We start from the raw sequence: 27229 nt of genomic DNA, 5'->3' as shown, positions 1-27229 counted from the left end.
GCTGGAGCTGGCAGAGACAGGAACACAGAGCGAAGCGTGAAGAGGCTCGTACTGCCAGGCAGCGGAAGTCTGCCTCGGTGTGAAGCTCACTTGCTTTTTATGCAATCCTACGCCCTCTCGTTTCGTGAGCAGCCAGGATGCAGAACGTTCTGGACACTTTCGCAGCCGTCTTAGGAAAGATCTCTTTTGGCATCTTGGCGCAGAGAGGTTCTCATATCTCAGAGCGTACAGAAAGGAAATCCGGCTTTTTCCCAGGACAGGGGCAGGGGGCATGAGGGAGACTGAAACAGGTGCTGTATACTGCGCGTGGATGCTACACAAACGAGCAGGCATGACTGGACACCTGGCACATCAGCTGCCCACTGCAGCTCAGTCTCGCTTGGTTGACTGTAAAGTAATAAAAACTCTGAGATTTCAGTAGTACTTGGAATGTGGTTGGTATATTCAATTCAATAAAAAGTATGATGCCCCTCCTGAAGCATCAGTACTCTTATCAATTTCCAAACAGCATTTAGGCTCCTAAAGACACCAGGACCGTCCGTGTGCAGTTTCACACTGTTAACGACCTGTGGAAGCTGTGGAATAGAGGAGATTAGAAAAGATCAGCACCCACAGCTCCTCTATTTGGAATAGGAGGCCATGAACAGGAACGCTGTGGTTGTGCTCAGCTGGTAAATGATGGCGGTGTTAAGCAGCTACTAGAGAGCTTTTATTTTTCCCTCCTGTTGCTGTTATTTTGTGGTTTGGACGAATGCTGCAAACCAAAATAAACAATTGCTGTTAATCGGTTATTAATATTATATGATATTAGATTAATCAATTATTAATATAACATGAATATATTCTCTCATTCCAGCAAGCTGCCCAGCTGGGCTAGGGCAGTCGTCCCGAAAATCTTCTATGTGACTGAAAAAGCATGGAACTACTACCCCTATACAATCACAGGTAATTATACAAGGATCCTGTGTACAGGAACTGTGCAACCTCTTCCCTATGTAGAAGCATTGCGTTACAATCAGGCATTCAGAAAAAAAGGGAGAGCTTGGACTGGGCTCCTAAGGTGTGAAGGAGAACACAAACCAGAGGAAGACTGCTATTGCAGAGGGACACCCTCCCTCCCACTGCAAGATTCTTCAGCGATGGTGTCGGAAAACAAAATGCATGCTGTATGAGGACCTCATCGATCAAATATTTTTTAAATGAATTTAAAAGGATGGAGCAAGGCAGAAAATGTGTTAAAATGCTGCATTGAGCATTTAAAAACAATTGGCGGGTGCGTGGAGACTGAGCAGTATCTGGTATTGGTTTAGTTCCTTTTCCATGTAATTGGAACAGCATCTCATCCCTGGCCTTTAGCTACAGTGGGGAATAACAGGAAGCACTGGCTTTGAAGGGGCTTGAGATAATTACATTGCAGGACAGCAGTGTTTCACGGGGTCACTCCAGAGGTGGGTCGATTTGTGTGGTTGACATTTCTATTTGTTATCTGGGTAGCAGGATCCATTTACCAGAAGCAAGAACTAATGCTGATGCGAGAATGCTAATTTAGTGTAAAAACCGCCGGGCCCCTCTGGTGGGACGTGACCCCGGGGCAGCGCTCATTGAGGGATTTTGAATGGGCAGAGCCGACCCCTGACAGTGTAGAGGTCAGCTGTGTTTTCTGGCTCGTTCATTTCCTGTTTGAATATTTTCCGTTCCACTGTTTAAGCTGTGCTGTAATTGCTCCCAAGCACTGACATGTGTTCTTTCTAATTTTTCCTTCCCATCATCAATCCTGATCCTGGATCAGAGTACACAGTGAGTACCTCGTTTGCTTTCTTATTGATTGCTCAGCGGCTTAATTGGAACCCCAAGTGTTGTACAAATTTGCTGCTCTTCCTCACGATCAGTCACAGATTTGAAGCACTTCATCAGGCAAAAGAATAAAGCAAATTTAGTCTTTTAAATTGATTTTCTCATGTAATGTGCCACCCAGACTCTGTTTACTTAGTTGACAAAAGTTTCTCCGTTCTGAGTGCATTATGGGAGAGAAAAGCCAAAATCTCACTGAGGAGTTGGGAAATCACTGACCAGTAACGCAATTCTTCCAGACTGGAGCTGCTCTGTTGGGAACTCTGCTTGAATACCTCATTCTTCTTAGAATATAATGAAGTGGTATAAAGTGTTGTTGTTGTTGTTGTTGTTATTGTTAGTGGTTGTAGTTTGTGTGTGAAAGCTCTTTGCTAACTCCCATGCATTGCTTTGAATTTTAAACCCTTTGCCTGTTTCTTTTTTTAAGGTCCTATACATTTTTAACTTCAGCTTTATCAAAACAAACAGCTCATTTCAGCTTTACGAGGCTGCTTGAAGTGAGCTGGAAAGGCCTCCGGTAATAAAGCAGAGGCAAGCTCCTGAAGCTCTGTCCAGGACCGCCGTTCTAAAACCTCATTAATATCGCTTCTTCTCATTTAAAATTACGAGCGAGGAGAATAGCCAAGACTCGCCCTCAGCTGTAGAGAATCCATCTGCTGATGTGTTCAAGCTACGTTATTAATAATTGATTCTGACGTTTTGTCGTGAACAACGAGAAGAGTCGGAGAATAACCGTTGCAGCTCCGGCCACTCCATTGCGTAGCTGCTCTGGAATAGCAGCACAGAGACACAGACAGACAGGACTGGACAGACGGGGACAGACAGGGACAGAAGGGCCAGGCTGTCGTATTCACTTTCTGATAAACAGGCAAAGGGGCTTCGGATATCCAGCACAACTTGCCAGGAATTCACGGGAAAAGAAAAATCTGCTATTTGTCTTAGACTGTGGATTTTTGTCATCTTTTGTCACGAGTTTACAAACGCTCTTTTAGGTACAGCTTTATTACGATGATGTCCTTCATAATGGTAAAATAACAGAGAGGTATCAAACACATGATATCTGATCAAAACACAGTGAAAGACCACAGAGGAACTGTCTGTGTGTCGGGCAGTGGCTTACAGTGATGACCCTAGGAGAGAAAAAAAAAATAAAAGATCATTTCCCCCTTCCCTCCCTTCTGAACACCCCGTGAATCTCACAAAGTGATGAGCGATACTCTCAATCCTACGGGTTACGGTTGCAGTCGGCTATTCCGCCCACTTCCCTGTGCTTACTCCGGCTGTCCAAAGACCTGCTGTCCATGCAAGCCATAAAAAAGACCAAAACACCAGCACACAGCCTGCCAGGCTGCCTGGATTCATTCCCCCGGCGCAGTCGTGTTCTGCAGCTCATTTCGCTGCTCTCCAGACAGCTTTGCAGAGGCTTGAAACTTATTCAAAGGCTGTACAGCATGAGGATGCATCTCTGCTAGATGGTGAAGTACTGCCAGTTTTTGTGTGCGTCTTGTACAAGTTCACAGAAGCCCCTCGCGATGGGACAGAAGCCGATAGCTGCTTCAGTAAAGGTATTTCCACACGTAATGTCCCGTCCTGCCGAGGCCACTGCTGGCAGGTTCCCAGATTCCCTCTCCTCGCTATCCTGCTCACGCTCATTCCCGAGGAGGTGCGGCCCGCCCTGCGCTGGGGCAGGGCCCCGGAGAGACAGTGCTGTTTTTGTGTCCACGAGCTGGGCCTCTGCCCAGGGGTTTTGGCTGGTGTTTAGAGTCTGTGGTGAACAGAACTGCCTTTGCTGCAGCTGAGTTCTGAATGCTGCCTGGGAAGCCCCAGTGGCCTTCATCCGCTCCAGGCTCTTTCACCTCTGCCCTCGTCTAGTTAGGCGGCTGCAGCCACAGCCCACCGCTGTCTGGCTGCAGGGGCAGCAGGAACATGCCCAGCACTTCTCGGCTTTTCATGTCTTTTCAGTGTGCCAGTGTCCTGGCAGCACAGGTTTGCATCTGCGGTTCTCACGGCATGCTCACGTGTTCTAGCAGCTTGCGATCATTGCAGAGAATGGCGGAGGGGAAAAACACGCCTGCATCAGAGGCTCAAAGACCTGTGTGTATAGTTTTGTTATTGCATTTTACAAGCTTGAGGACACTCAATTTCCTATTAAGGTCAATATAGCAACAGTGTCCTGATGCACAAGCATCAGGGAAGGGTGTCAGGTCCAGGATTAGGTCACTGCTTTACAGAAACGGTGATTCTTCCTCTGTGTGGTTTATATTAAGGGGCAGGAGAGGTGACTCTATTGGTCTTTACAGGCTGTTGCTTAATCTTCAGCAGAACGCAGGTGCACAATGTTGACACACACTCATCACTCTTCGGCAAAGACACACTGGAAAGATTCCACCAGAAATGAACTGCTGAACGGTTCTGAAGGGCTCTCATGGCCGAAGTTTCCTTCTCTTATTTTTCAGTGTTACGGTTCTGAATCCATTACACTTCTGTTGCACAGCTTTACCTGGTAATTCTAGTCATGACACAATGAGCCAATGGATATAAAGACACAAAGAGCTCAGGACTTTGGCGTTAACTCTCGTGGGCAGGACAGTCTCAGCCGAAGATCAATCAGCACTGTCACAGCCACCCTCAAGTCTGAGGAATGAGCCAGGGAGCCACTACATGGGTGCAGCTCTGGTGAAGGGAGGGGCTTACCGTTGTGAGGAGCCAGCGAGGATTAATATGCAGGAGAGCAGCAGAGCGAGATTACAATTTGACCTCCTCCCGAGCCCCTTTACAATACCACCTCTGCACAGGCCGGGAGCCAGCAGGGATGGAAAGTGAAAAGGCTTGATTGTTTTGTGAGCAAAGGACTTGGTGATTCTTTTCGTTCCTCCCTGGCCGGCTGTCAAACGCATTCCCCCCTTCTTTTTCGTTTCACTGTTTTTCACAATGAGTCACAAAACCCTGGATCCGCCTCCTCACCCCGGTACCAAATCCCATTGGCTCATCCATCATTCCCCCTGCTCAGCCCGGAGTAACATTGAAGGTTCCCTTCCCTGCTCGTCACCCCTGATCTGAGCAGTCGTGGATTCCCTGTGACAGGCCTCTCTGCTCTCCCGCGTAATGAAAGTGGTATTGATTGTGTATGGGAGGCAGGGACTGAGGTGGGTCCGGGAGTTCAATCTATTGATCCGGGTTGAGAATAGAAAGACCTTCCAGGATGGAGGAAGAAAATAAAGCAGGGAGGTGGAAAAATGATTATAATCAGGGCTTCATTCGGCTCAGTGATTAATTTACTGCCGGGGAAGAGCAATAAAGCCATTGCTTTACAGCTCAGTTATCAGTGGGCACTGTTGGGTTTAAGTGTATTATTTCCAGACATGCTCTTCAGGTCTGTCCCCCACTTAGCTGTTTGCAGGGCAGAGTTCATTCTGCCTGGGAATTGAATGGGACTCATTAGGTCTGACGATGGGCTGTGTCCAGAGCTTTCTGCTGTAATGGATTCAGGAGGTGATAGGAAGCGCTTTGCAGTGGCTCCAATTCATTGAGGCTGCAGCAAATTAGATTATCACTATGCTGGGGCGCTCCGGCGCTACTGAAATCCCACCGGGTTCTGGAAAGCTGCGGGAGGCATAAACTCCGGTTTAAAATTCAGGAGCATCAAGCCGGACACCTTTCAGGATGCCTCTCCTCAAGGAGCACAGCAGGTCAGACAGACACAGTCACGTGAAGTGTGAAAGGGAAAGGGCTTAGTCCTCTGCCTTCGCAGAATTACATGCTGGAAAGGGCAGTCGATTGCAGAGCACACACACAGCAGCTCACCCAGCCAGCATGTCTTTGGAAAGCAGTTAGAAATCAGAGGAAACCGTATGAATACAGGGAGAACACACAAACTCCACGCATAAGGCATCCTTAGCTGGAATCGAACACAGAAGCTTCAGAGCTGTGAGGCAGCAGAGCTCACAGCTGTGCCACCGTGCCACTGGGAGAAACATGAACCCAGCGGTGAGAGCATTGCTCTGTCTCGTGTGCAGCTTCTGCTGTTATAAAGTGCTGTGAATGCATGGCAACAAATACAAGATGCTGCGAAATCTGATGTGCTTGAGTTTTGGATCGATACCTTCCTTGCATCTTCACAGACCCGCTGTGCAGATTGACCGCTTCTCTTCTGTCACTCGCTGTCATTCTTTGACTTTCATCATTTGTGGCCTTTTGTGTCTCGTTGAGCTTTTCGGTTCTGTCTGGGCTCGGCAGGATCATACCTAACAGACAGTGACATTTCTGGGAGGAGTTTCCTTTGTTGGCTCAGATCCCCTTTTTAATAGCGTTTAATTCTGTTTCTACTTTATTTCCCTAGCAATAAGGCACTCTATATCAACGAAAGTAGAAGCGGTGGTCAATGTGATAATGATTCATCTACGTGATGAATCAAACTCTCGTAATGTATTAAAATTTCATTGTAAACATAAATGTATGCATTGCATTTATGTATCTCTTTTTTGTTTCAGTGTTCATTTCTGCCAAAGTTCTCCATACATATAGAAACGAAGTATGAGGACAACAAAGGATGCAATGACCATGTGAGTACTCGTGTGGATTAGTTATATATACAGGAATGCCCACAGCTGTTCAAGTCTTAGACATCTTACAAACTAGAATTAAAATATATGTGTTTTATGAGCATCAACAGTGTACTCAGAGCCTCCACTGGTGTTTTCTGCTGTCACAGAAGCAGTCTCATATTAATACAGCTGGGATTTGGACAGAATAAACCAAGATTGTCATTCGGCATCTTTAACTCACATGGATCAGGATCTTCAGAAGCTTGACCACAGCAGCTCGAGGTGACAACACACAAGCTGTCAATACGAAGTGTCGTAAGAGCTATTCAGCACATGTACCGGTCAGGTCTGATGAACTGGTTTTCAGGTCTTCCCCATCATTAATATCATTTGTTTCTAATTACATACTTGCAAAGCTAAAAGGCTGCTGGATTAAATATCATTTTAAAGCATATTGGCTACAGATTCAGTAGAGGATCACCATTCAATTATGTTTCTGCATAATGACAGATGACTCAGACCTCTGTACAACAGTATATACAGTACAGTATATATTATACATATATATGTTTGTATGTGCCAGCAGCTGTATCACCCTGCAGCTCTCAACAGGCTACCCCCTGAAGCTCAGCAGGTGTGAGCCTGGTCAGTACCTGGGTGAGATACCTCCTGGGAAGCTATGGTTGCTGCTGGAAGTGGTGTTAGTGGGTCCAGTGGGGGGCGCCCACCCTGTGGTCTGTGTGGGTCCTAATGCCCCGGTATAGTGGCGGGGACACTAGACTGTAGTGGGCGCTGTCTTTCGGATGAGACGTTAAACTGAGGTCCTGACTCTCAGTGGTCATTAAAGATCCCCGGGCATCTCTAGATAAGAGTAGGGAGTTATTCTGGTGTCCAGGACAAATTTCCCCCCCCCCGGCCTTTACCCTGGCCTCCATACTGTCCCCATGTGTGATTGGCTTGCACCTGCCCTGCGATGGACTGGCGTCCTGTCCAGGGCGTACCCTGCCCTGCGATGGACTGGCGTCCTGTCCAGGGCGTACCCTGCCCTGCGATGGACTGGCGTCCTGTCCAGGGCGTACCCTGCCCTGCGATGGACTGGCGTCCTGTCCAGGGCGTACCCTGCCCTGCGATGGACTGGCGTCCTGTCCAGGGCGTACCCTGCCCTGCGATGGACTGGCGTCCTGTCCGGGGCGTACCCTGCCCTGCGATGGACTGGCGTCCTGTCCAGGGTGTACCCTGCCCTGCGATGGACTGGGGTCCTGTCCGGGGTGTACCCTGCCCTGCGATGGACTGGGGTCCTGTCCAGGGTGTACCCTGCCTTGCGCTCGTTGCTTGCAGGGTAGGCTCCGGCTTCCTGTGACACTGCATGGTATAAAGCGGTTTGGAAAATGACATGACATGTTTGTATGTATATGTACAGTATGTGTAATATATATATACTGTATACTTTGATGAGCTAAGGCTCCTTTCTGGCTGTGTGTTTCCCAAGACAAATGTCTTGGTGCTTTTTCATAACACAGGTGTATTTCCTTACAGCTTCATTTTAGTATTTTTCTCCACTGTTAAAAATAATATATTCTAAATGACTGTGCTTCACCCAAGCAAGAACTCCTTGATGCACTGTTACAGTTATGCACTCGGAGCTTGTTTTCCTCCTGGTTCTATTATCCACTCTCTGCCAGGCACGCACTCAAGCCCTTGAGCTGGAATCTAATATCCGTTGCAGCCTCACCAGCACAAAGCCCATCCTGGAGATTTGAAGAAGTATCTTCAGACCAGCCAAAAGGCCACTGCAGTATCCAGGTGTTATTCTTTTTAGCAGTGCTGTTTTTCAGTCTGCTCTGACAGACAGAAATGTGTTTTTTCCAGGGTCTGGCCTGTAATCAGAGCTGAAGGCATGGCCTGGGCCAAGCAAAGCTAATGTTAGCGACTCGGTATCAGTTCAGCCAGATGTATTGGTGGTTGGGGAAACTGAGTAAAAAAAAAAATCTCCTTTTCAGCTGTGCTCATCGTTTGCCGGCCTCCGCAACCAGCCTGTTGTGTTGTTCTTTAAAATTCATCCTCTTGTCCACCCCAGCAAGACACGGCATGTTGAAAAGCAATTCTTTAGCTGATAGAAAAGGATGTTCGATTTCTTGGAGGCATGACTGGAGCCTTAGTGGGCACCATGGGGGACAGCGTCCTGTCATGCTTGCAAACCCCTCCTCTTAAGGACGCTCCAGCCCTTCCCTGTTCTGTACTCATCCCCTGCACCTGTCTCCGGTTCCTGCCCCCCGTCCTATAGAAACCAGACGCTCACACTGCTCTGGGCTCTGCATTGGTTCCTGTACCAGGCGAATCCGGGACCTGGAGCGCCTGGTCCCGTCAAGGTTTTAGTTCCTGTTCCAGTCCTTGTTCCTGTGCCGGTTCCGACCCGGTTCCTGTTTTGAATCCCCTTTTGTCTTCGTCTCAGATGGACCGCCAGGCTCTGGACTTTTGTCTTGTCTCAGATTCCCCATTGGACAGTTTGCCTCGGCCACACCTCCCCCGAACACCAGCGCACCGTGGACACGCCCCCTGTTTTCCTTCCTGACCTCTGCATGCTTTTTCCCTGTGTTTTCCTCACTCATCCCCGGATTGTGTCGTCTTCATAGGGTCCAGAAAGAACGCCTTGTTACACATACAGCTTTATTCAACAGCACTTGAACTTTTACCGTCTCTAAGGCTATTGGCTGTTTATACCCCTGGTGGCTCTGCGCAGGGCATAATCATTGCCTCTGTTCCAGCTGGGCTGAGAGCCTCAGAGCACCTCGGTTCATACTCTCTTTCGATTCAGAGAAATACCCTTTTTTGTAGTGTGGTTACCCAGACTCTCCGAATGGGGAACAGGCCCTGCTCTGAAGCAGGGGCGTTGCGGATCAGTTTTACTCTTTACTGAAGCCCGCCTTGCAGCACAGGGCGAAACTGAACGGGAGCCCATCGGTAAAAATAAAGCGACAGCTAATAATGAGACTTCGAAAGGCAGGACCGCTCGTCAGCAGACCCTCTGTGTACGAGGGCGGATTTCACACTCCGCCTGGCTTGGGGGCGTTTCGGGGGTCCTCTTGTATGGTCTCAGAGGACTAGTCAAGTGCTGCTGCTTCACCTCCTCTAGAACAGTTCTCCTCTCGAACTCCTCTAGCCCCCCGATACAGCTGAGGAGATGTGTCCGTCTTGTTCCTGTAGGTTACAGCCCGGCCCATGCTGCTGGATCCCCCTGAGAATGGACCGGGCCAGGTCTGCGGTGGTGTACCGTTTGTATCACCACGGGTCTCTTTTTGGATCCTTTGTTCTTTAATAACTGGGAAAGGGCAGTATCAGCTGTAATCACCAGGCGAAACAGCTTGGACTCTTATCTGTGTCCGTTAGCCTACTGGAGTGATTTCCGGACTCTCTCGATTAGTTAGTAGAAAAGAACTCCGGTCCAGTTAAGCTCAATTCCACAGACAACGCCCTTTCACGCGTCCATCGTCGGGCCCTCTCGCTGCCAGCCAGCAGCACCCCTCACTCCTCCTCCCGGCACCAGCACTGGGCAGAAGAGCCCAGCTTCTCCGGCCACGAGGAAGTCCAGCTGGAGAGAAGCTGAGGATTTCAGAGGCCCTAATGGGGTTTTTTTTTTCTCCCGTTTTTTTTTCCTCCAGTCTTTTGGCACGGTTGCTTTTGACTGATGGGATGGTAGAAGCCTTCATAAATATTTCACAGGGGCGCATGAAGCCTTGTGGAATTCTGTATGAAATATCATCCCAGCTGAAACTGCACTGGGACCTCTTCTGTTACGAAGAACAGCGTAGGGAACTCCACATATCGGCTGGATGTAAATGTGCCTGGGCTGACTAGAAGAATTCAGCAGGAGTGTAATATAATCTTTATTTCCACTGCCCTGGAGTCAGTCTACGAGGGGCTTCGCTAGCTCTTTCTTATCTCGATTACATTTTTATTGCTCTGCGCTGTTACTCATTCCCCTCCCCCATATAAAACCACTTGTTTCCACCTGAAGGGTTTCGGCGATCTAAAAGATCTGCTTGGCGCCCGCTGGTGATTATTCATGAGAGCCCAGCTGCGCCGGCGGTCAGCGATCCACACAGCCCGGGGCGAATTCCGAAGCGCTGGGTCTGTGCAGCTTTCGACTTCTTAAAGACACTTAGGAACAACAGCGACAGAGGAGGAAATCTTGTTTTTCCTGTATTGTCAATCTTAAAAGGTTAATGCCAGGGCCCTTTGTCATTATTTTGCTCGTATTCCTGCCGGGGAAGATACAGTACCAGCCTCCAACACAGAGCCTTTGACATTTAGCATTAGAAACCGGCGCGCCGGTTCCACACTGCAACAGGTCTGCTCTAGAGATGTGACGTTTCTGCTGCCCAAAATACGCTACAGCAATACAGAGTGCTGAAACAGTGCTGGGAACAGTTCCCTTTAAAAAGTAATCCATGACAGCTACAAGTTATTTGGGATTACTTTTAACAATGAACAAGACGGAGTGTGAACACATTCTTAAAAAGGCATCTCAGTGATCAAAGAAGCGTGTGTAGAGCAACAGTTCAAAGTAACAAATTACCACTAAACAGAAATGCCCCCTGATTGCTTACGAATTGGAAAGAGCAACGCCTTCTGCAAATAAGCAGAAAAAAAAAGAAAACGGATTGCTTTTTTAGAGGTGACTGCCTGGCGCTTGCTTGATGTCTCTTCCAGGCTCAGAAAGGTGACACCTCAGTCCTTCTCGCCGAAGGTGGCGGGAGTAAAGGCATGGAAACGTGTAGTTTAGCTCCAGTGCGTGGAGGTGAGCCGCGGTATCGGCGCTGCTCTCAGGACCTGTCCGACCCACATCCCGGATTGAACAGCCTGAGCCACAACTTTAATGGGGGCGTCTAACATACAACCCGGATTTGCTTGCCCTGATCTGAGGCTGCCCAAGTCGGTGTGATCATCGTTAAGAGTTGTTGTTGTTTTAATACAAAAGTAACGAAAGGAGAACATTGCGCCGAGGTTCGCGCTGGAACACTTCGCCAGAGCGCCGCAGTTCCCTGTTGTGATCCCACAGCTCCCCCTTGTGGCGGAGAACAGTCCCTGTCCGCCCCGTCAAGTCTCCGGGCCCATCCTGAACTGCGAGTCTAACTAGGCGCCTTTATAGCAGACGGCGTCGAAGCAACTCCGGTCCTTAGCGGAAATGGAAGAAAACGACGAAAGCCTTTAACAACACATAGTTCAGCTGCCTTTATTTTCGTACAAACCCAATTCTACAAAGGAATCATAGAAAAAAAAAACGATGCAAATCTACAACACAAACAACAAGAGAGGATTTAGTAGACAGGGGGCCCAATAATGCATTGTTTCTTCAGTGCTGGATATTTCCTCTTACAGCCCCCAGTGCTGCAAAAGTAGAAGTTAAAGTTCTACAGTGCAAAAGCTGCAAGTCACAAAAGTGAAACCAAAACAAAGCCCACACAGTCCCTGCTCGGTCGTCTGTCGAAGATAGCACGGAAGAGCACCGGCAAATGTGTTTTTTTGTTGAAAGAAGGTCGTATTGGAGATGGCGTCTTCCTTCTGAACGCGTATCCGGTTTCTGCAGTCCCAGCAAGGGCAGTGTTTCGCTGTGGCGCGCACGGCCACGAGCACGGTGATCAATACCTCAGCGAGGGGGGTCTGGAGCCCCCGGCCGCCAGACTCGGGGGTCTTTGACCGCTGCCGGGCGATGGCTGTGGCTGGGCACCGCAGCACCGCAGAAGGCCGTAAAACCCGTGACGAGCTGCCCAGCAAAGTGATGGAGGGAGCTCTTATCTCGGCAGCCAGCGGAGAGGTCAGATCACAGCTCTCCCTGCCCCCTCTCTCCCAGCGCTCCCCCGGCCGCCCCGACAGCCTCAGGCTGCTAACGGCTGGACTGTCCGTGCTTGTCCCGGCAGCTCTCGCACCCAGGATCTGGGACGCCGGGGCTGAAGCCCGCAGACGGAGAAAGAGCGGGGAGAGAAGCGATTTCGATTTATACTAGCTTTATTTTCTTTTCACGAATAAATACAGAGTATCACACAAGAGTACGTATACACATGCACCTAAACAGTATACTGTAGATGGACACATCTCGTTACATAACAATAATTACTCTTGGAACAAGTAAAAGGCTTATTCCAGCTGGGAAGGGAAGAAAGGAAACAACTTCCCGGCTGTGGACGTCAGCCGAAACCATGTGTTTCTTTTCTTCTCTTCTCGGATGAAATAAACCTTTTACTCGGGTTTTTTTTTTTTGCAGCCTACGCATGCTGAAGCAGCTCCCTACTTGAACATAATTACTCTTGTTCAGGTGCATTTTTCCAAGTCCTGCTGGATCACGAGCAAAACTGGACACATCCTGTTTTTCCTTTCACATTATAATCAGTGTCGCAGGTTTGCAACCGGGAGAGGACCAAGCGGCGCTGCGGGGGCAGGAGGATGTCCACAGGTGTCACACACGGCCCTGCCCCGTCCTGTCCACTCCAGCTGCCGACGCCGGACAGTGAATAAGTTTGGGGTTTTTTTTATTTAAAAAAAAAACACTTTTGTTTTCGGTTTTCTTGCAGATTTTCGACAGCGAGGCCAAGGAGCTGGACCGCGAGGTGTGTTTCGTTGACATCGCGTACGACGAAATCCCCGAGCGCTACTACAAGGAGTCGGAGGTGCGAGGAAAGACGGGGGACGGGGGCAGACTTGGGGATTGGGGGGGCGGTGTTTCTCCTAATGAGACGCTAGAGGAGTCCCAACCCAGTCCTCTAGGGATGAAGTGTGCACTTTCTTTCCAAGCAGGGGAGGGATCCCTGGGGGTGTCTCACGAGGTAAACAAGGCCGGTACATCGTGCAGACCGTCCGTCTCGTCCTGTTGAGACGTCGAGCACTTAAGCGTCGTGACGGCGTTCAGCGCTCGTCAGGCCGCTAGTTCAGGGTCGTCACGCCGGGGAGTGATATATTCATGCGGAAATCTGCACTTCAGGATTAATACTCGGAGCCCGTCGTGTCTCCAGGCAGCAGTAGCGGTGTTTGTCCTCAGCGGGCAGTGACCGTGAACAGAAGTGCGACAATTACCCGTGACCCCCTTCGGGCCTGTCGTCGTGACCGCAGCAGAAGCGACCCTGCCGTGCAGCTTTCTGGACTAACTCCTCCCAGCTCCTGTTTCTATGGCTGGAGAGTCGCTTCAGCAACACAAAAACACCGTGTTATCGCTGATGCAAGGGGTCCTTCCGGTGGCTCGTGAACTATTAGTCCGGGCAAACAGACCTGCTTCTGCCCCCGTGTTCTTAGTAAACAGAATTCACCAGATTGATTTGTAGTACACTACAGATGGTCTCCCTACCACTCGTTTCTCTCCCTAGTGGACAGATTATGTACTACACATAATGTCTGGATCACGTACTGCTCACACAGACCGCTCCCTCCTCTCTCAGTTGCCTGCGTGCGGAGAAAAGAGCAGGTTCCTCTTTCTCCGTGACTGTACAGCATGTAAGAGATCCTGAAATGTGTCACCTTTTCATTACTGAGGCACTGTTTTCTAAGAGTTAGTCTCACAGCCTCACAAAGAGGCCAGGACCCTCCAAACCACCTTTGTCAGTTTTCCAGGAGCACCTGGGTGTACAGTAATGCCACCCGAGAGTGTCAATAGGTGTCACTCTCCTAGCATGATACATTTGCATTCAGAGACTTTGTAAAAGATTGCCAAGCTATAGGGGCAGTTTTCAGTGAGTTCTTTAAAGAATGCAGATTTTAGAGGTGGTTTCATGTCATTATCTTTCAGCAGTTGCCTCTTTTAAAGAGGCTCCCACCAGGCATCTGGAGAAAACAGCAGACACTGAGGAATCTTACTAGGGGAAATAAATTGTCCAAACTCAAAAAGATGGAATACTGGGCTCTGCCCCATGATTAATGAATGATGTTTGGGTTTTTTTTTTTATAAGAGGAGGCTTTGTCTGTTAGTGACATAAAACTAAAGGTTAGAAAAACTGCAATTGCTGAGCCGTACGATCAAGATGTCCAGGTGTGAGGTGCAGTGTTATTGTGATATTAGGTCATTTTTTGTTTTGTTTTCGTACGTTTTATGAAAGAAAATGCTAAGTGCTTCCTAACTCCAGCCTGGAGCCGGGTGTCTGGGACAGTTCCGTGTTGGAGCTCTGTCTCTCGTCTTAGGTGTCCAGACTCTCTCTGTTTTTTCAACATTGTCCGTGAGTCCGTTGTCCGGGAGGCGCACCCTACCTTTAATTAGGACACCTCGCTGTTCTTCTCATGCTCTTCTGCTGGCCCCCCTGCAGGACCTGCGGTACTTCAAGTCGACAAAGACGTCTCGGGGGCTGCTGAAGGAGGGCTGGAGGGACAGCCAGGACCCCATCATGTGCTCCTACAAGCTGGTGACGGTCAAGTTCGAGGTGTGGGGCCTGCAGACGCGCGTGGAGCAGTTCGTGCACAAGGTGACGGCCGCTCTCCCTTATATCATCCGTGACTACATCACACGTCTGTAACAAAATGTGAATGCTTGTGTTTGTATAGTGCCTTTCACCCCCGAGAATCCCGTAGCTCTTTAACTATGAAGGGAGCGACCTCATCCCCCACTGCTACTGCAGCCCCGCCTGGGAGACATTTATCAACAGTCACTGACAACTGCACAAGTGTCACCAGCCCGTTCAGGGCCTCTCAGCATGACATCCTGATTTTGTGCTCACATTCTAAATTGGTTCTTTTGGTTTCGCGGTCACTCAGAGGGAGACCATTATAATCACCTGACTTTAGTTTGCAGTAGGGTGCCTGATTTTTATATTTTGCATGGCCTCTCAGTTGTGATGCCTCAGGGCAGACAAGCAGAGCATACAGGAGCCATTTGGGTACCGTGAGGCTTTACTGTAACATATCACAGAGCAAGAACATGCCAGATCTTTGTGCAGCTATCAGAATTCATGTTACTGACAAATACAAAGTTCCCTGTTGAAGATTTAATTCAGCAAGAAAACACGCACATTGGTTGTGACACTATAGTCTGCTACAAAGTGAAACACAACATGAACTGGAGCCTAATTGTCCTCTAAATCACACGTGCCATGCAAAAACTGCACAAAACCCCACATCAATGGACAGAACTGTTGATTTGCTCTGGGGTTTCTAGATGTCAGACTGGTCAGTCAGTAACACAGAGGGTGCGCTCTGGGGTTTCTGGATGTGGCCAGACTGGTCAGTCAGTCACACAGAGGGTCCGCTCTGGGGTTTTTGGATGTGGCCAGACTGGTCAGTCAGTCACACAGAGTGTCCGTTCTGGGGTTTCTGGATGTGGCCAGACTGGTCAGTCAGTCACGCAGAGGGTCCGCTCTGGGGTTTCTGGATGTGGCCAGACTGGTCAGTCAGTCACGCAGAGGTGTAACGAACAGTTCTTTCCGGTCCCTATGCGGACGACACGATCCAGAATAGTGAAGACACAAGGGGAAAAATAGTCATGCAGGAAAAGGGTCTGGAGACGGGGGGCGTGTCCAAGCAGTGCAGGTGTCCAGGGGAAGTGAGTCCAGGCGAACAATCCATGTAGGAAATCCAAAAGAGTAATCCGAGACAAAGGGTAGAGTCCAAGGCCAGGGGATCCATCCAGGAAGTTAAAACACGAACCGGGTCGGAACCGGGGAGGGGAACCAGGAACTAGGAACAGAAAGTAAAAGCATAACAGAGCCAGACGCAGCAAGACCCCGGGCTCTCATGATGTGGAAATCAATGAGGAACCAGGAGTGAGGTCCGCGTCTGGCTTTTAAGGGGGAACGGGAATAGGGAACAGGTGCAGACAATGGGAGGGAACGAGGAAGGGCTGGAGCTCCCTTAAGAGGAGGGGTTAGCGATCGTGACAAGAGGGTCCGCTCTGGGGTTTCTGGATGTGGCCAGACTGGTCAGTCAGTCACACTGAGGGTGCGCTCTGGGGTTTCTGGATGTGGCCAGACTGGTCAGTCAGTCACACTGAGGGTCCGCTCTGGGGTTTCTGGATGTGGGCAGACTGGTCAGTCAGTCACGCAGAGGGTCCGCTCTGGGGTTTCTGGATGTGGGCAGACTGGTCAGTCAGTCACACAGAGGGTCCGCTCTGGGGTTTCTGGATGTGGCCAGACTGGTCAGTCAGTCACACTGAGGGTCCGCTCTGGGGTTTCTGGATGTGGGCAGACTGGTCAGTCAGTCAGTCACACAGAGGGTCCGCTCTGGGGTTTCTGGATGTGGCCAGACTGTTGGCAGGTCTGTGGGCGGTCAGTAACGCAGAGCCTCTGTCCTCAGGTGGTGCGGGACGTCCTGCTTCTGGGGCACCGGCAAGCCTTCGCCTGGGTGGATGAGTGGATCGGTAGGTTTGGTGCTTCATGGCCTGGTTTATCTCCTTCGGGGAGCTGCCCACTGGCCGAACCCCTGAGAAACTACTCACTGTGTATTTCTCCCTTTCAGGTGGAAAAAAAAAAGATGTTTTTGTTATTCTCACAGTTTGCCCTTCCCCAGACACAACATGCATACTTAAAGCCTGTACATCACTCGGGGGCCTGCCTTGCTGTGAACACCCCAGTCCCCCGCCGTTTTCTCAAACATATTCAATTCACGCTCATGTCCAAGTGACAGCAGGAAAAACACTTGTGCAACTCATCGCCTCATTCGTTGTAAGACATCTTCAAGTTCAGTGTACCAAGCTATTGTCATTTATTATCTCCATACGATCAAAAGGGAATATTAAAGAGTAGTAAGTCCTAATTCAACCAAACTAAAACCACAGAGTGGTAACAGAAGGTCATTTTAATAACGCAACAGTGGCAGCATCTATCCTAAACCCGTTCATTTACCTTCAGGTATCAGCTTTCACTGTGTGGCATAAAACCACACTTTAAGGGCTTGGAAGTTAGTTTGAGCAGAATGTTTCTCAGCATTTAGTTGCCTCTTTCAGTTTTCATCCACTTGGCTTTTAGAAGATAATAGAGGTTATAAAGCAGAGGAAGAGGCCGTACAGCCCATTGATCCCAGGCCTAGAACTGATCCTCACGATTCCTGACAGAGCCCAGGACATCGGCCTCATTTTCATTTCCCAGGGAGGTCATAGGTCAGGGAACCGTGCTCTACACACTGCAGCCTCAGAGCAGCAGCTCCGCGGCCTTCCGCTGTCCCTGTCAGGGAGGAATGTGAATCAGGATCTGCAGTTCCACTGCACAGCCCCCAGCGCTCAAGCACACTGCCTTCATGAGTCCTCCTGTGGCGATCCATCCTTAATCTTTCGGCATGGGGGTGTTGATCTATCACGCAGGAAACTGCGATATGTGGCAGGTACACTGGGCCTTGAACCCCTGTCTTCTCCTGTGTTTCATACCTTGGATAGAAACCTGTAGTAGTGAATGCTGATGAGCTACAGTGTCATAATTATGCTTAGAAAGTATAACATGCCGACATTTGCTAAATTATGTTGGAAAATGCTTTAGTGTATTTTGCATTGTGCAATGCTTACTTGATCAGTGCTAGTAAACCTTTCAGACAGTGTGTAAATTAAAATACGGGTCGAGGCAAGTTGTAGCTAAAAACTAGCATGGCCTGTTTAGTTGCCCAGGAATGAATGTCATTGATTTTTAACTTGTATGTGGTAATTTCTGTTGTGATCCAGCAAAACACCAAGCCCCCTCTTTTCTCTAGCGCTTGATTTGCTTTTACTAACCGATCTCTGCTAAGCTTCAACCACAGTGACAACCCAAATGGATCTGTCAGTAAGAGAAGAGTGTCTTGAAAAAGACGACAGAACTTCAATGGAACATCTGCATTATTATTATTGTTATTGTTATTGTTATTGTTATTGTTATTGTTATGTGACTGGCAGCTTTGCCCAGTCCCAGTAAATAAGGCCCTGTCTGTCTCCCACATTTCACTGGGAACTTTCCTGGAGTCTCGCCTGCCTCTCACTAATCACCCAGATCCATTTTGTGTCCCTGTTCTTTCTAAGTGCTATCAAACCAGGCCCCTGGGCTACATCGAGAAGGCCAGATTCCCTATTAGGCTGTATGAGCTGGGAAAGCGGTATAAGTATATTCGCTTAGCCTCAGCAGTTCAGCCTCAGCACTGCTTTTAAATCAGTTATGTCCCCCGATTCTTTCATTATCCTGGATCTCTGAAATGCCCGTGTTCTAAGTTTTAGGTTTTATGACATGTTTTACCTCTGGCTGTTTGTCAGTTGTTGTTCTATGAATGATGTGACTCATCCTCTCCTCTCCCACCACCTGCACAATCTGCACTGTCCCTCTGCAAACAGACCCCTCGCCAGCGTCCCACACCCAGCCCTGCCTTGGCCACAGGTGCCCATATAAAACAGAGACTGCTGCATTTGGGTGGACAGGGGACATGCACAAGACTCAGCTGTACTATCCCCTTTTTACAGATCACTGTCTTTTGGCTTCGTGCATCATACCTTTAGGATGGAAATCAGAAGAGACTAAATGATACAGATGTATCTTGTTGAGACAGATGGGTGTGCACGATGGTCATGTAGCTTCTTTGGCTTTAAAGAGCAGAAAGCGCAGGCTCCCAGCGCAGGCTATAATCCCCCGAGACTCAGTGTGGCTCCTGAAATCCCTGGATGAGGAAATGGGATTCCCTGAGTGCCCATTGAACAAAATAAGTGCATCCCTGAAAGCTGTTCTTCAGTTTAGTAAAGGTTTCAATATCCCCCCCCTGTTAAAAAAAAGCAAAAACGAGCCGATGGCATGTATTTGCAAACACCTGGTTTTTCACATAGTCTAGCTCTTAGGTTTTGCCTGGGATTGATCGAAAGTTATGACGCACCTGCCAAATGGCAACACGAATCCCTTCTTTTAGCTACCACCCCAGGCTGTGCTTTTCAGCCTGAAAAGGGTAAGTACGGCACCTGCTAAACCAGGCCACTCGCTCAAATGCAATCTCCCGTGTTTTTATATAACTGCTGCTTTCCACCAAAATGCCACGCTGAAGATCTTCCAAAATGCGCAGTGTTTTTGAAGATCCGCCTCGCTCTCCTTGCGCGCGGCTCCTCGTGCTTGCCTGCCCAGCCCGGGCTCGGGCCCCGGATGTTGCCTGCCCTGCGCCTTTTCTTTTTCCTGCAGCTTTTCCGAAAAAACTTTCCCTCTCTTCCTCTCCGGCCCCCTTGCCCTGACCCGGCCGGCTTTTGCTCGCCCACGGGGGGGGGGGACTCCCTACTCCCAATGCGAACCCCCCTCTGCCAACGCCGCCTGGCTGTGCGGTGCCCCCGCAGCTCCACTAACCCCTTTCCCAGAGCCCGCCCCGACCTGACCCCGCCCCCCGTCTTGAGTGTCCTAACAGAAGCTGCCAACGTCTTGAACTTTTTGCAGATATGACTTTGGACGACGTGCGAGAATATGAGAAAAAAATGCATGAAAAAACCAACATTAAGGTTTGCCATGAACAGCAGCAACATTCCACAAACTCACTGGATGAAATAGAGAGCCATGACAAAGCCAGCGTATGTTTCTTATTTGTTTTTACTTCGACGTACCGTATAGTCAAACTCCTTCCTCTTCCTCCTCCTCTTCCTCGCACCCCTTTAACGCCTCAGTCCTCCTTGTCTATACTCATCACCGGGGTTTCGCTCAGCTCTGTGACAGCTGGCTTCCCGAAGGTTTACGGGCCTGCGAATACCGACTGGCAGACTTTAAAGTCCTACCATGGAGGGCGGCAGCTCATACTTGAGCTCAGTGTCCACTTAACCGGCCACAGTTATTGTTGTCCCCAGGTTTTCAGCAGATGGTGGATTAAGGAGATCAGATTCCAGACCAAATTTTGGGCTCTTATTTTATGTACACTGGTGTCCGTAAGTTCTCTGGAACTGCTACAGTCTTGTTAAATAGCAGATTCTGGAGAAGCCTAGCAGGATTCCAGGGCGAGGTGGAAGTTAGGGAATATTTCTTGCATTGTTTAGGAATTTTAAAGAGACTGTGTGCACCTGACTGCGCATTGAAGATGTGTCTCGACGGCAGTGTACAAGCGATCTGAAAAAACGCCCCTTCCCTTTTGACGCCACATTAAAACCAGCACTTTAATCTCGATTTCCTTTTTGTTTTGCCACTAAAAATGCTTTTTGGATTTTACTGATGTCTTCGAACGGTATGCGAAGGGGGACTTCAAGCCGAGAGTGATATTGACATCTAAAAACAGAACGAGTGACCGCACGCTCACGAGCTCTGGTGATGAATATAGCTTTGAAAATAACAATTATGCAAAAGAAAAACAGTTAACGAACCTGGGGGTGATGAATCTAAACTGGGGTCTCTTCTGTTCTTTCCCTCCGATCCGCTGAAGACATGACAATGGATGAAGTGAGAGAATTTGAGAGAGCGACTCAGGAAGCCACCAACAAGAAGATCGGGGTCTTCCCTCCCATGATCTCCATCAGCGAGTCCAACCTGCCCCCCTCCACGCGCAGCGCCCCCTCCAGCGCCCCCTCCACCCCCCTGGCCACCGAGGCCCCCGAGTTCCTCTCCGTGCCCAAGGACCGGCCTCGCAAGAAGTCCGCCCCGGAGACGCTCACCCTGCCCGACCCGGCCCGGAAGGAGGCGGCCCTCCGGCGGCCCAAGCTCTCGCCCGCGCCCGCGCCCCGGCCGGCCGCCCCGCCCCCCGAGTAGGGTGGGCCCCCCGAGACAGTGCTCTGCGTCGGCCAGTCCCTGCCGGGGGGGTGCTGCTGTGGGCCGGGTCCCCCGCCCGTGTCCGAGCCCACCCCCCCGCCCTGCTGAGAGAAGGGGCCCACCGGAGCTGTCCTTCGATTCCTCCAGCCCAGACCATGGATGTAAATAATCCGCAGATAGATAGAACCAGGGCCCTTCTCTCGTCCTGCTGGCACTGGGCAGGGCCCTTTTTAACCCTTTCAGAAACCCCCCACCCCCCCTTTTTTTTTTCTTGTAATGCCAAACACACTTTATTTGCTTGCAAAGGTGCCGACTTCATCGTAGCCGGTTGCAAACAAGCCTGTATTTTTCTAGGATATGGCCATTCTCCGAAAAATGAAATAGCTGAAAAAATACCCTTAGTGGCTCTGTCTGCTCCCAGCCCCGTTCTTGTACAGTGTACGTACTGTAAAGTCCAAACGAAGGTGCGATGGACATGTCTCCTCTCTCTCTGGTGGGTCTGAAACTGAAAGGGGCCCCTGAGGAGGAGCTCCTGTGGCAGCAGGTGGCTTGAGACCTCACCGGTTCATTCCATTTCCTGCTCGCTGTCACCTCTCCTGCTGCAGTCTTGGGGCTCTTACATTGCTGAGCTGTGGGAGTGTTTGCACTGCGTCTCCACGTCTTTGAACACTGGTCTGTTCTGCGAAGAACGTAGGTGTTGTCAGACTGTGTCTGTACCTGGCATGTGTGTGTGTGTGTGTGTGTGTGTGGGGGGGGGGGGGCAGGGGTTGTTATTCCTTGACTGATCATTCAGGGGTGCACAAGGCTAGAGAAAAAAAAAATGCAATCACTATTTGTCAAGACGTCACTTCTCAGGGCTCTGCTACGCTGCTCTCTGCCTCCTGCACACAGCCGTTTTTTTTAAAAAGCAAGTTCAGGAAGCCTCTCTCATTTCTCTGTCCTTGGTGTGTTGGAGCGTGTCTTGCGTGTGCGCGCAGTTCCAAAGCAACTGGGATCCGGCTGCAGAGGAGCAGTGGCAAGTGAAGTCCGTGGGGGCTTGTTAAAACATTGGCGACACAACAGGCAGATTGGATTTGTGTTGTTAGTTAAGGTGCACATAGTCACAATGTGTGCAGGCCTGCATGTCACTTCTACTGTGAATCTACTGTCACTGTTGTTGCTGCTTTTTGCTTTCATTCTTTCTTCCCATTTGTAGAACACTGTAATACAATGTAGCTCTTTGCTGTTTACACCTACAGTTAAATAAGACCCATTGTTTCCCATTTGAGATTTGATTGGTATTTTGAGTTTAGTCCATTAATGCTAGAACTATATAGATCTTTTATTTGTACAGTATTTGCTGATTGATTTTCTATCTTGTTGATTGATGACCCTGAATGTGCTACTAGCTTCTTTTAAAGCGTGTTCAAGCTGTGAAGATTACCACTGCTAGGTGTTTAGCACTAATGCCTGAGACAAAATATATCTAATGTTAGAACCTGGGTCACATCCCATGTGGACTATGGCCTCGGTCCCCCGAGCAACAGCACCACCGTGGGTAGGGTGCATTCCTGTGCATTTGCAGGCTTGCAGTTATGTCAGGGAGAAATGTGCCAATCAGAGCGAACTCACCTGTCAGGCAGAGTGGAGCTCCCCACTTGTCAAGGAACATGAGAAAAGCTGCTAGCGAGAGGAGGCCATTGGGTTCACCTGGCCCATGCGGTCCTGGAGGAGCAGCTGGATGGAAGCGTGGCTCAAAGGAGCAGACCTGCCCCAACGGCCCCCACCCTCAGTATCCAGTATCCTGGGGTCCAAAAGAAAATTTACCAAATACAGTGTTAAAAGCTGTTCAAAGAAAGGAACCTGCTGGAATTTAAAATCCTTTAGTTTGCTGAAAGCAGGAGTGTCAGCAATTAATTAGGTGGCGTCGAAGAATAGGAGAGCTGTGCAGTCTTCAAAGATGGTGTAACATGAAGAACCCTGGACCCCGGTCCAGCAGGGGGCGCTGTACCAATCGGTTGTACCTTTCACAGCAGTTTCACTTGTCTCAGCTGGTCCGTTGAATGCCAGAATGCCAGTGGTGGTTGCCATGCATATTCTTTAGAGCCAGACTGGAGGGATATGAAAAGATTTTTCCTAGGAAGAAAAAGCTACATACAGTATATATCTGAAAAACAAGAAAACAAAGGAGATAAATATGAAGTACATTTGGACCGAAGCAGCAGAAACAAAAAACACTTCCCGTGCAATTGAAGAGCTTGATTGTTAGGAGTGCATTTTCAAGCAGGATGCGATAGCTTTTTCATAAACGATCACAAATACATACATGTACTCATGGATATAAGTATGTGTATGTATTGAAGTACACATAAGTATTATTCTTTATCTTGTGATTTGCCATACTACTAAGAATGTTTGTAAGTGGTGAATACAGCAGGATCTTGCGGGGTGTGTAAAATTAATTCGAATGAAGGTAAGAGAATGCAGGAGGACAGGTGAGGTAGTGTCCATTGTACAGTAAAGCAGTGATACGGCTGCCACTGAGCATGCTCCAGAAACACACAACAAACTGATCTCAGTGTTTCTGCATGCCAGACTCTAGCCTCTGATCTGTATACCAAATCTATGACATACATTTCTATGAACTATCCTTTATGGGATAATCACTTATTGTTAACATAGAGCCATACAACAATTACGACACTTAACTTTTGATTTATAACTTACGAAATACAGAAAACTTGATCTTATTAAAAATAATACAAAATTAAGAAAACCACCTAATCTTGGCGATAGACATATCGACAGGTCAAAGAAATTCCGCACAGAAGCAGCTGGGTTCATTGTGCCCCTGCCTCCCGTGTCTCAAATTCACTTTTTTGTTTTTGCTACTCTGTGCATCAAAGTCAAACTTCTCATCTTACAAAATTGATTTCTGTTTTATTTTTAAATGAGAAGGGTGACACATGCACAGCAATTAAGGGAATTGTACAGAGGCCCTCTAATGCCCCAGTCCAGAACGTTAAGAAAGATTGCAAACCAGGGGTGCCATTTGGCCCAGCTGGCCTGTTTGGTAATTAGGTGCAAATTAATCCCAGGATCCCAGAAATCCTCTGGCCATTTCTGGAAAGAAGCCAGGGTATCGGCTTCAACAACATGGCTGGTCAGCTTCTTCCAGGCTCCCACCACCCTTTCCATAAGGAAGTGCCTGCTCTCCACTGTGCCCTCTGGCTCGTCTTTCTCTGTTGATCTGTCGAAGTCTGTTGGGCTGACCTTGTCGATGACTTTGAGGATTTTGCATGCAGTACTTAAATGAGGTCCCCTCATAGTCTTCTCTGTTCAGCACTGAAAAGGTTCAATTCTCTCTAGCCCCAGCGGTGTCCAGTCCTGGGCCTGGCGACTCGCACACCTGTTGACTTCTGTTGGAGCTTCAACCATTGTATTTTGTAAGTTTATGGCCGTGTGGACATGTACACTGGAATTGTTACTCGCTCCGATCTCTCAGGACTCGCACAGTACAGCAGACAACACCACCCAATGTAGACAGAATATTACAAAACGAAAGGGATAGAATGAATGAATGGAATGAAGACCAGCAGGTGTGTGGGTCACCAGAACTGGGAACCCCTGTTTTAGCCCGTCAGTGTAGGACATCCCCTTAATCCACTGAATTCATCTGGATGCCCTGCTCTGGCCTGATTCCAGAGCAGCGGTCTCTTTTTTTCTAATGTGGGGACCAGCCTGTGCGGCCTTTTATCAACCAGACAACGGTTCTGGATTCCTCACAGGCGCCTGGGCACACAGGGAAACGGAGAGCTTGAAACTGAGGTGCCGAGATTAAGGACACAACACGACCTGTCTTTACCTCGTGTTGTTCATTATGTTTTAATGACCGAGGCGTCCCTGTGTCAGAGTTGTTGTTTTTTTTGTTGTAATTTAAGAGGCATGTTTCTCAGAAGTGTGACTTTCCCTGTTGTAGGCAATTCCAGTGGAGAAAAAAAATTGAATGAAAAATAAAAAAGCCTTTTCTGTTTTAACTTCTTATTTGTATGTCAAATGTTATTTGGTTGTGTTTGCTTCCTGCTGGGGGGGGGTAACTATGATTTGACTGGTTTGTTTACTTATAGTCAGCACCACTGATGGTTCATTTTTGTTGTTATTGTTTAATGAATTTAATAAAAGGACCAAGCTTTTGCGGGGCTTATAAAGCCAGGGCAGGCTGTGTTGGTCTCTCCGAGCTCTCTCCTCGTCTGGCTGCTCCCACTCATTCTTGGCTCTTCTGGTCTTCTTCTGATTTGTGTTTGTTGTTATTATCTCACATTTTCTTACATCTTGTAGTAAATAAAAGTTGAAATACAGTCGAAATCGGAGTTTGGTCGTGTGTGGTTCTTTTCCTTTCTCATTCGCGGTATTGTTTGAAATCGCGTCGAGACCGTTGGGGCGTTTTCTTGTATGTCTGTACCGCGGAAACTATCGTGGAACTGCTGCGCTATTTTTATATTTTGGGGTTAGATAGATACTTTATTGATCCCGTGAGGGAAATTGCAGTGCAACAGCAGCTTAACACACACAACACAGCCACAGTGTAACGAATTATATACTAATAGTACAATACATACAATACTATACAAGAGTTACTCACAGTCCGGACACACAAGAGCAAACTAGAACAGAACAGTACACAGAAAAATCGTATCACACATATGAATATAAATATAGATGTAAATATAGATATAAATTTAAATGTATTGCACAGGTCCCTGGCATATATTGCACAAAAAATGGTTGTAAACGGGAAAAAGAAAAAGAAAGAGAACAGATGTAGCAGTAGATGTGTAGATGTGTTCAGTCCAGAAACAGGTCACTGTCAATGTTGCCTCTGCCCAGACGCAAGGTGGATGCGTTGTACAGTCTTATGGCAGAAGGCAAGAATGACCTCCTGTAGCGCTCCCTGTCGCACCGTGGATGAATCAGTCTATTGCTGAACGTGCTCTTCATTCCTGCAAGCCTGTCATAGAGGGGATTGGAGGAGTTGTCCATGATGGCCTCTAGTTTGGACATCATTCTCCAGTTAGAATGAATCGGCACTGATGAGTGCATTTCCAACCACAATGAAATAAAAATATTCACAGTAACTTGTAAAACCTCCCAATATACATCACAAAGTGTCTTAGATTTCCAGGTATCTGCAGCGCAATGTTCTGTGAGTCACAGCGGCCCTGTGACACTGTAGGCAAGCAGGCTTGTGAATTCATCTCTTTTAATCCAATAGAAGTATTGCTCTCGACTTTTGCCGATAAATGGAACTTGCGTGTTACTGTAGCTCTGCATGGAGGCCGTCTCAGAAATTCTGCTGCACAACCTGTACTCATTCACTTGTACATCACATTACACTGGTCGTTAAGGTGACTGGTGAGCAGGAAGGGCCGCTTCACATCCCAGTTCGTGGGAACTCTGGCTCTTGCCCGTGGGGAGACCAGGGATTTGCAATGACATTGTGACTTACAGTACTTTCACAAAGATCACAGTTTTGTGCTCAATTCGAAATTTGTACCGTCGGCGAATTTATTTTGTTTCTGAGATTTACAGTTATAGCCGGTCTGAGAAATTGGGGCTGCAGTACCCCCCCCCCCCCCCCCTTTAAATCAGTCACTATTGCCGTCGCAACTGCTGTATTGACAGGAAAAGGAAGAGAAATAAATATAGTGCAAGAGGTTTGACGTATTTTGTGTAGCAATACTCGGCTGTTCGACAAAACTGGCGGGGTTGACACACAGGCAGGAGAAGATTTGTAACAAATCTTTCGCTGGGGTGAAACGCCAACTCGTTTGATCATCTCCGCGGCACAGAAAATCACCCTCGCCCGCTCGCCGGTGCGGTGCGCAGCTCCCTGCCCCCGTCTCGCTGTTGGACGACCCGGGCCCCCAGTGACTCTTAGCCGGCGGCGCGGTGCCGCAGAGCTGCCTGCTGCTCGCTAGCTAGTCGGGGCTCTGAAGTTTCGGCTCCCGTCTCCGGGGACCTTTCTGGCAGAGCCGTTCTTGTGAGAGAGTGCCCAGGGGCCTGGAAGAAGAATTATTGGAGTGAATGTTTTTTGAATAGCGTAACGAACGGCCGACATACAGGCGGTACGAGCCGGTTGCAGCGCGGTGACGGCACCGCCCTCTACTCCCGTGCGCATAACAATATCCCTGTTGAGTGACCCGGGTTCGACCCTGAGGCGGGGGACAAACTGGGGCA

The 27229-nt window shown here is 48.7% G+C and overlaps 1 protein-coding gene across 1 annotated transcript in view; it reads left to right on the top strand.

The window, feature by feature from the left end:
• pitpnc1a (phosphatidylinositol transfer protein cytoplasmic 1a) overlaps positions 1-25359 on the top strand; it is an 89991-nt gene extending 64632 nt beyond the window's left edge. The window contains exons 3-9 of the mRNA XM_069194634.1: positions 857-945; positions 1790-1797; positions 6342-6413; positions 12965-13060; positions 14681-14836; positions 16659-16722; positions 20691-25359. Of these exons, the coding sequence (XP_069050735.1) occupies positions 857-945; positions 1790-1797; positions 6342-6413; positions 12965-13060; positions 14681-14836; positions 16659-16722; positions 20691-21013 (808 nt within the window). The 3' untranslated portion in view covers positions 21014-25359. The remainder of the gene's footprint in view (positions 1-856; positions 946-1789; positions 1798-6341; positions 6414-12964; positions 13061-14680; positions 14837-16658; positions 16723-20690) is intronic.
• Positions 25360-27229: the final 1870 nt, after the last annotated feature.

This window comes from Lepisosteus oculatus, chromosome 9 (assembly GCF_040954835.1).
Source record: "Lepisosteus oculatus isolate fLepOcu1 chromosome 9, fLepOcu1.hap2, whole genome shotgun sequence".
NCBI classification, from domain to species: Eukaryota; Metazoa; Chordata; class Actinopteri; order Semionotiformes; family Lepisosteidae; genus Lepisosteus; species Lepisosteus oculatus.
The sequence above is the reverse complement of the archived record's forward strand: the minus strand, read 5'-3'. Positions and strand labels throughout refer to the sequence as shown.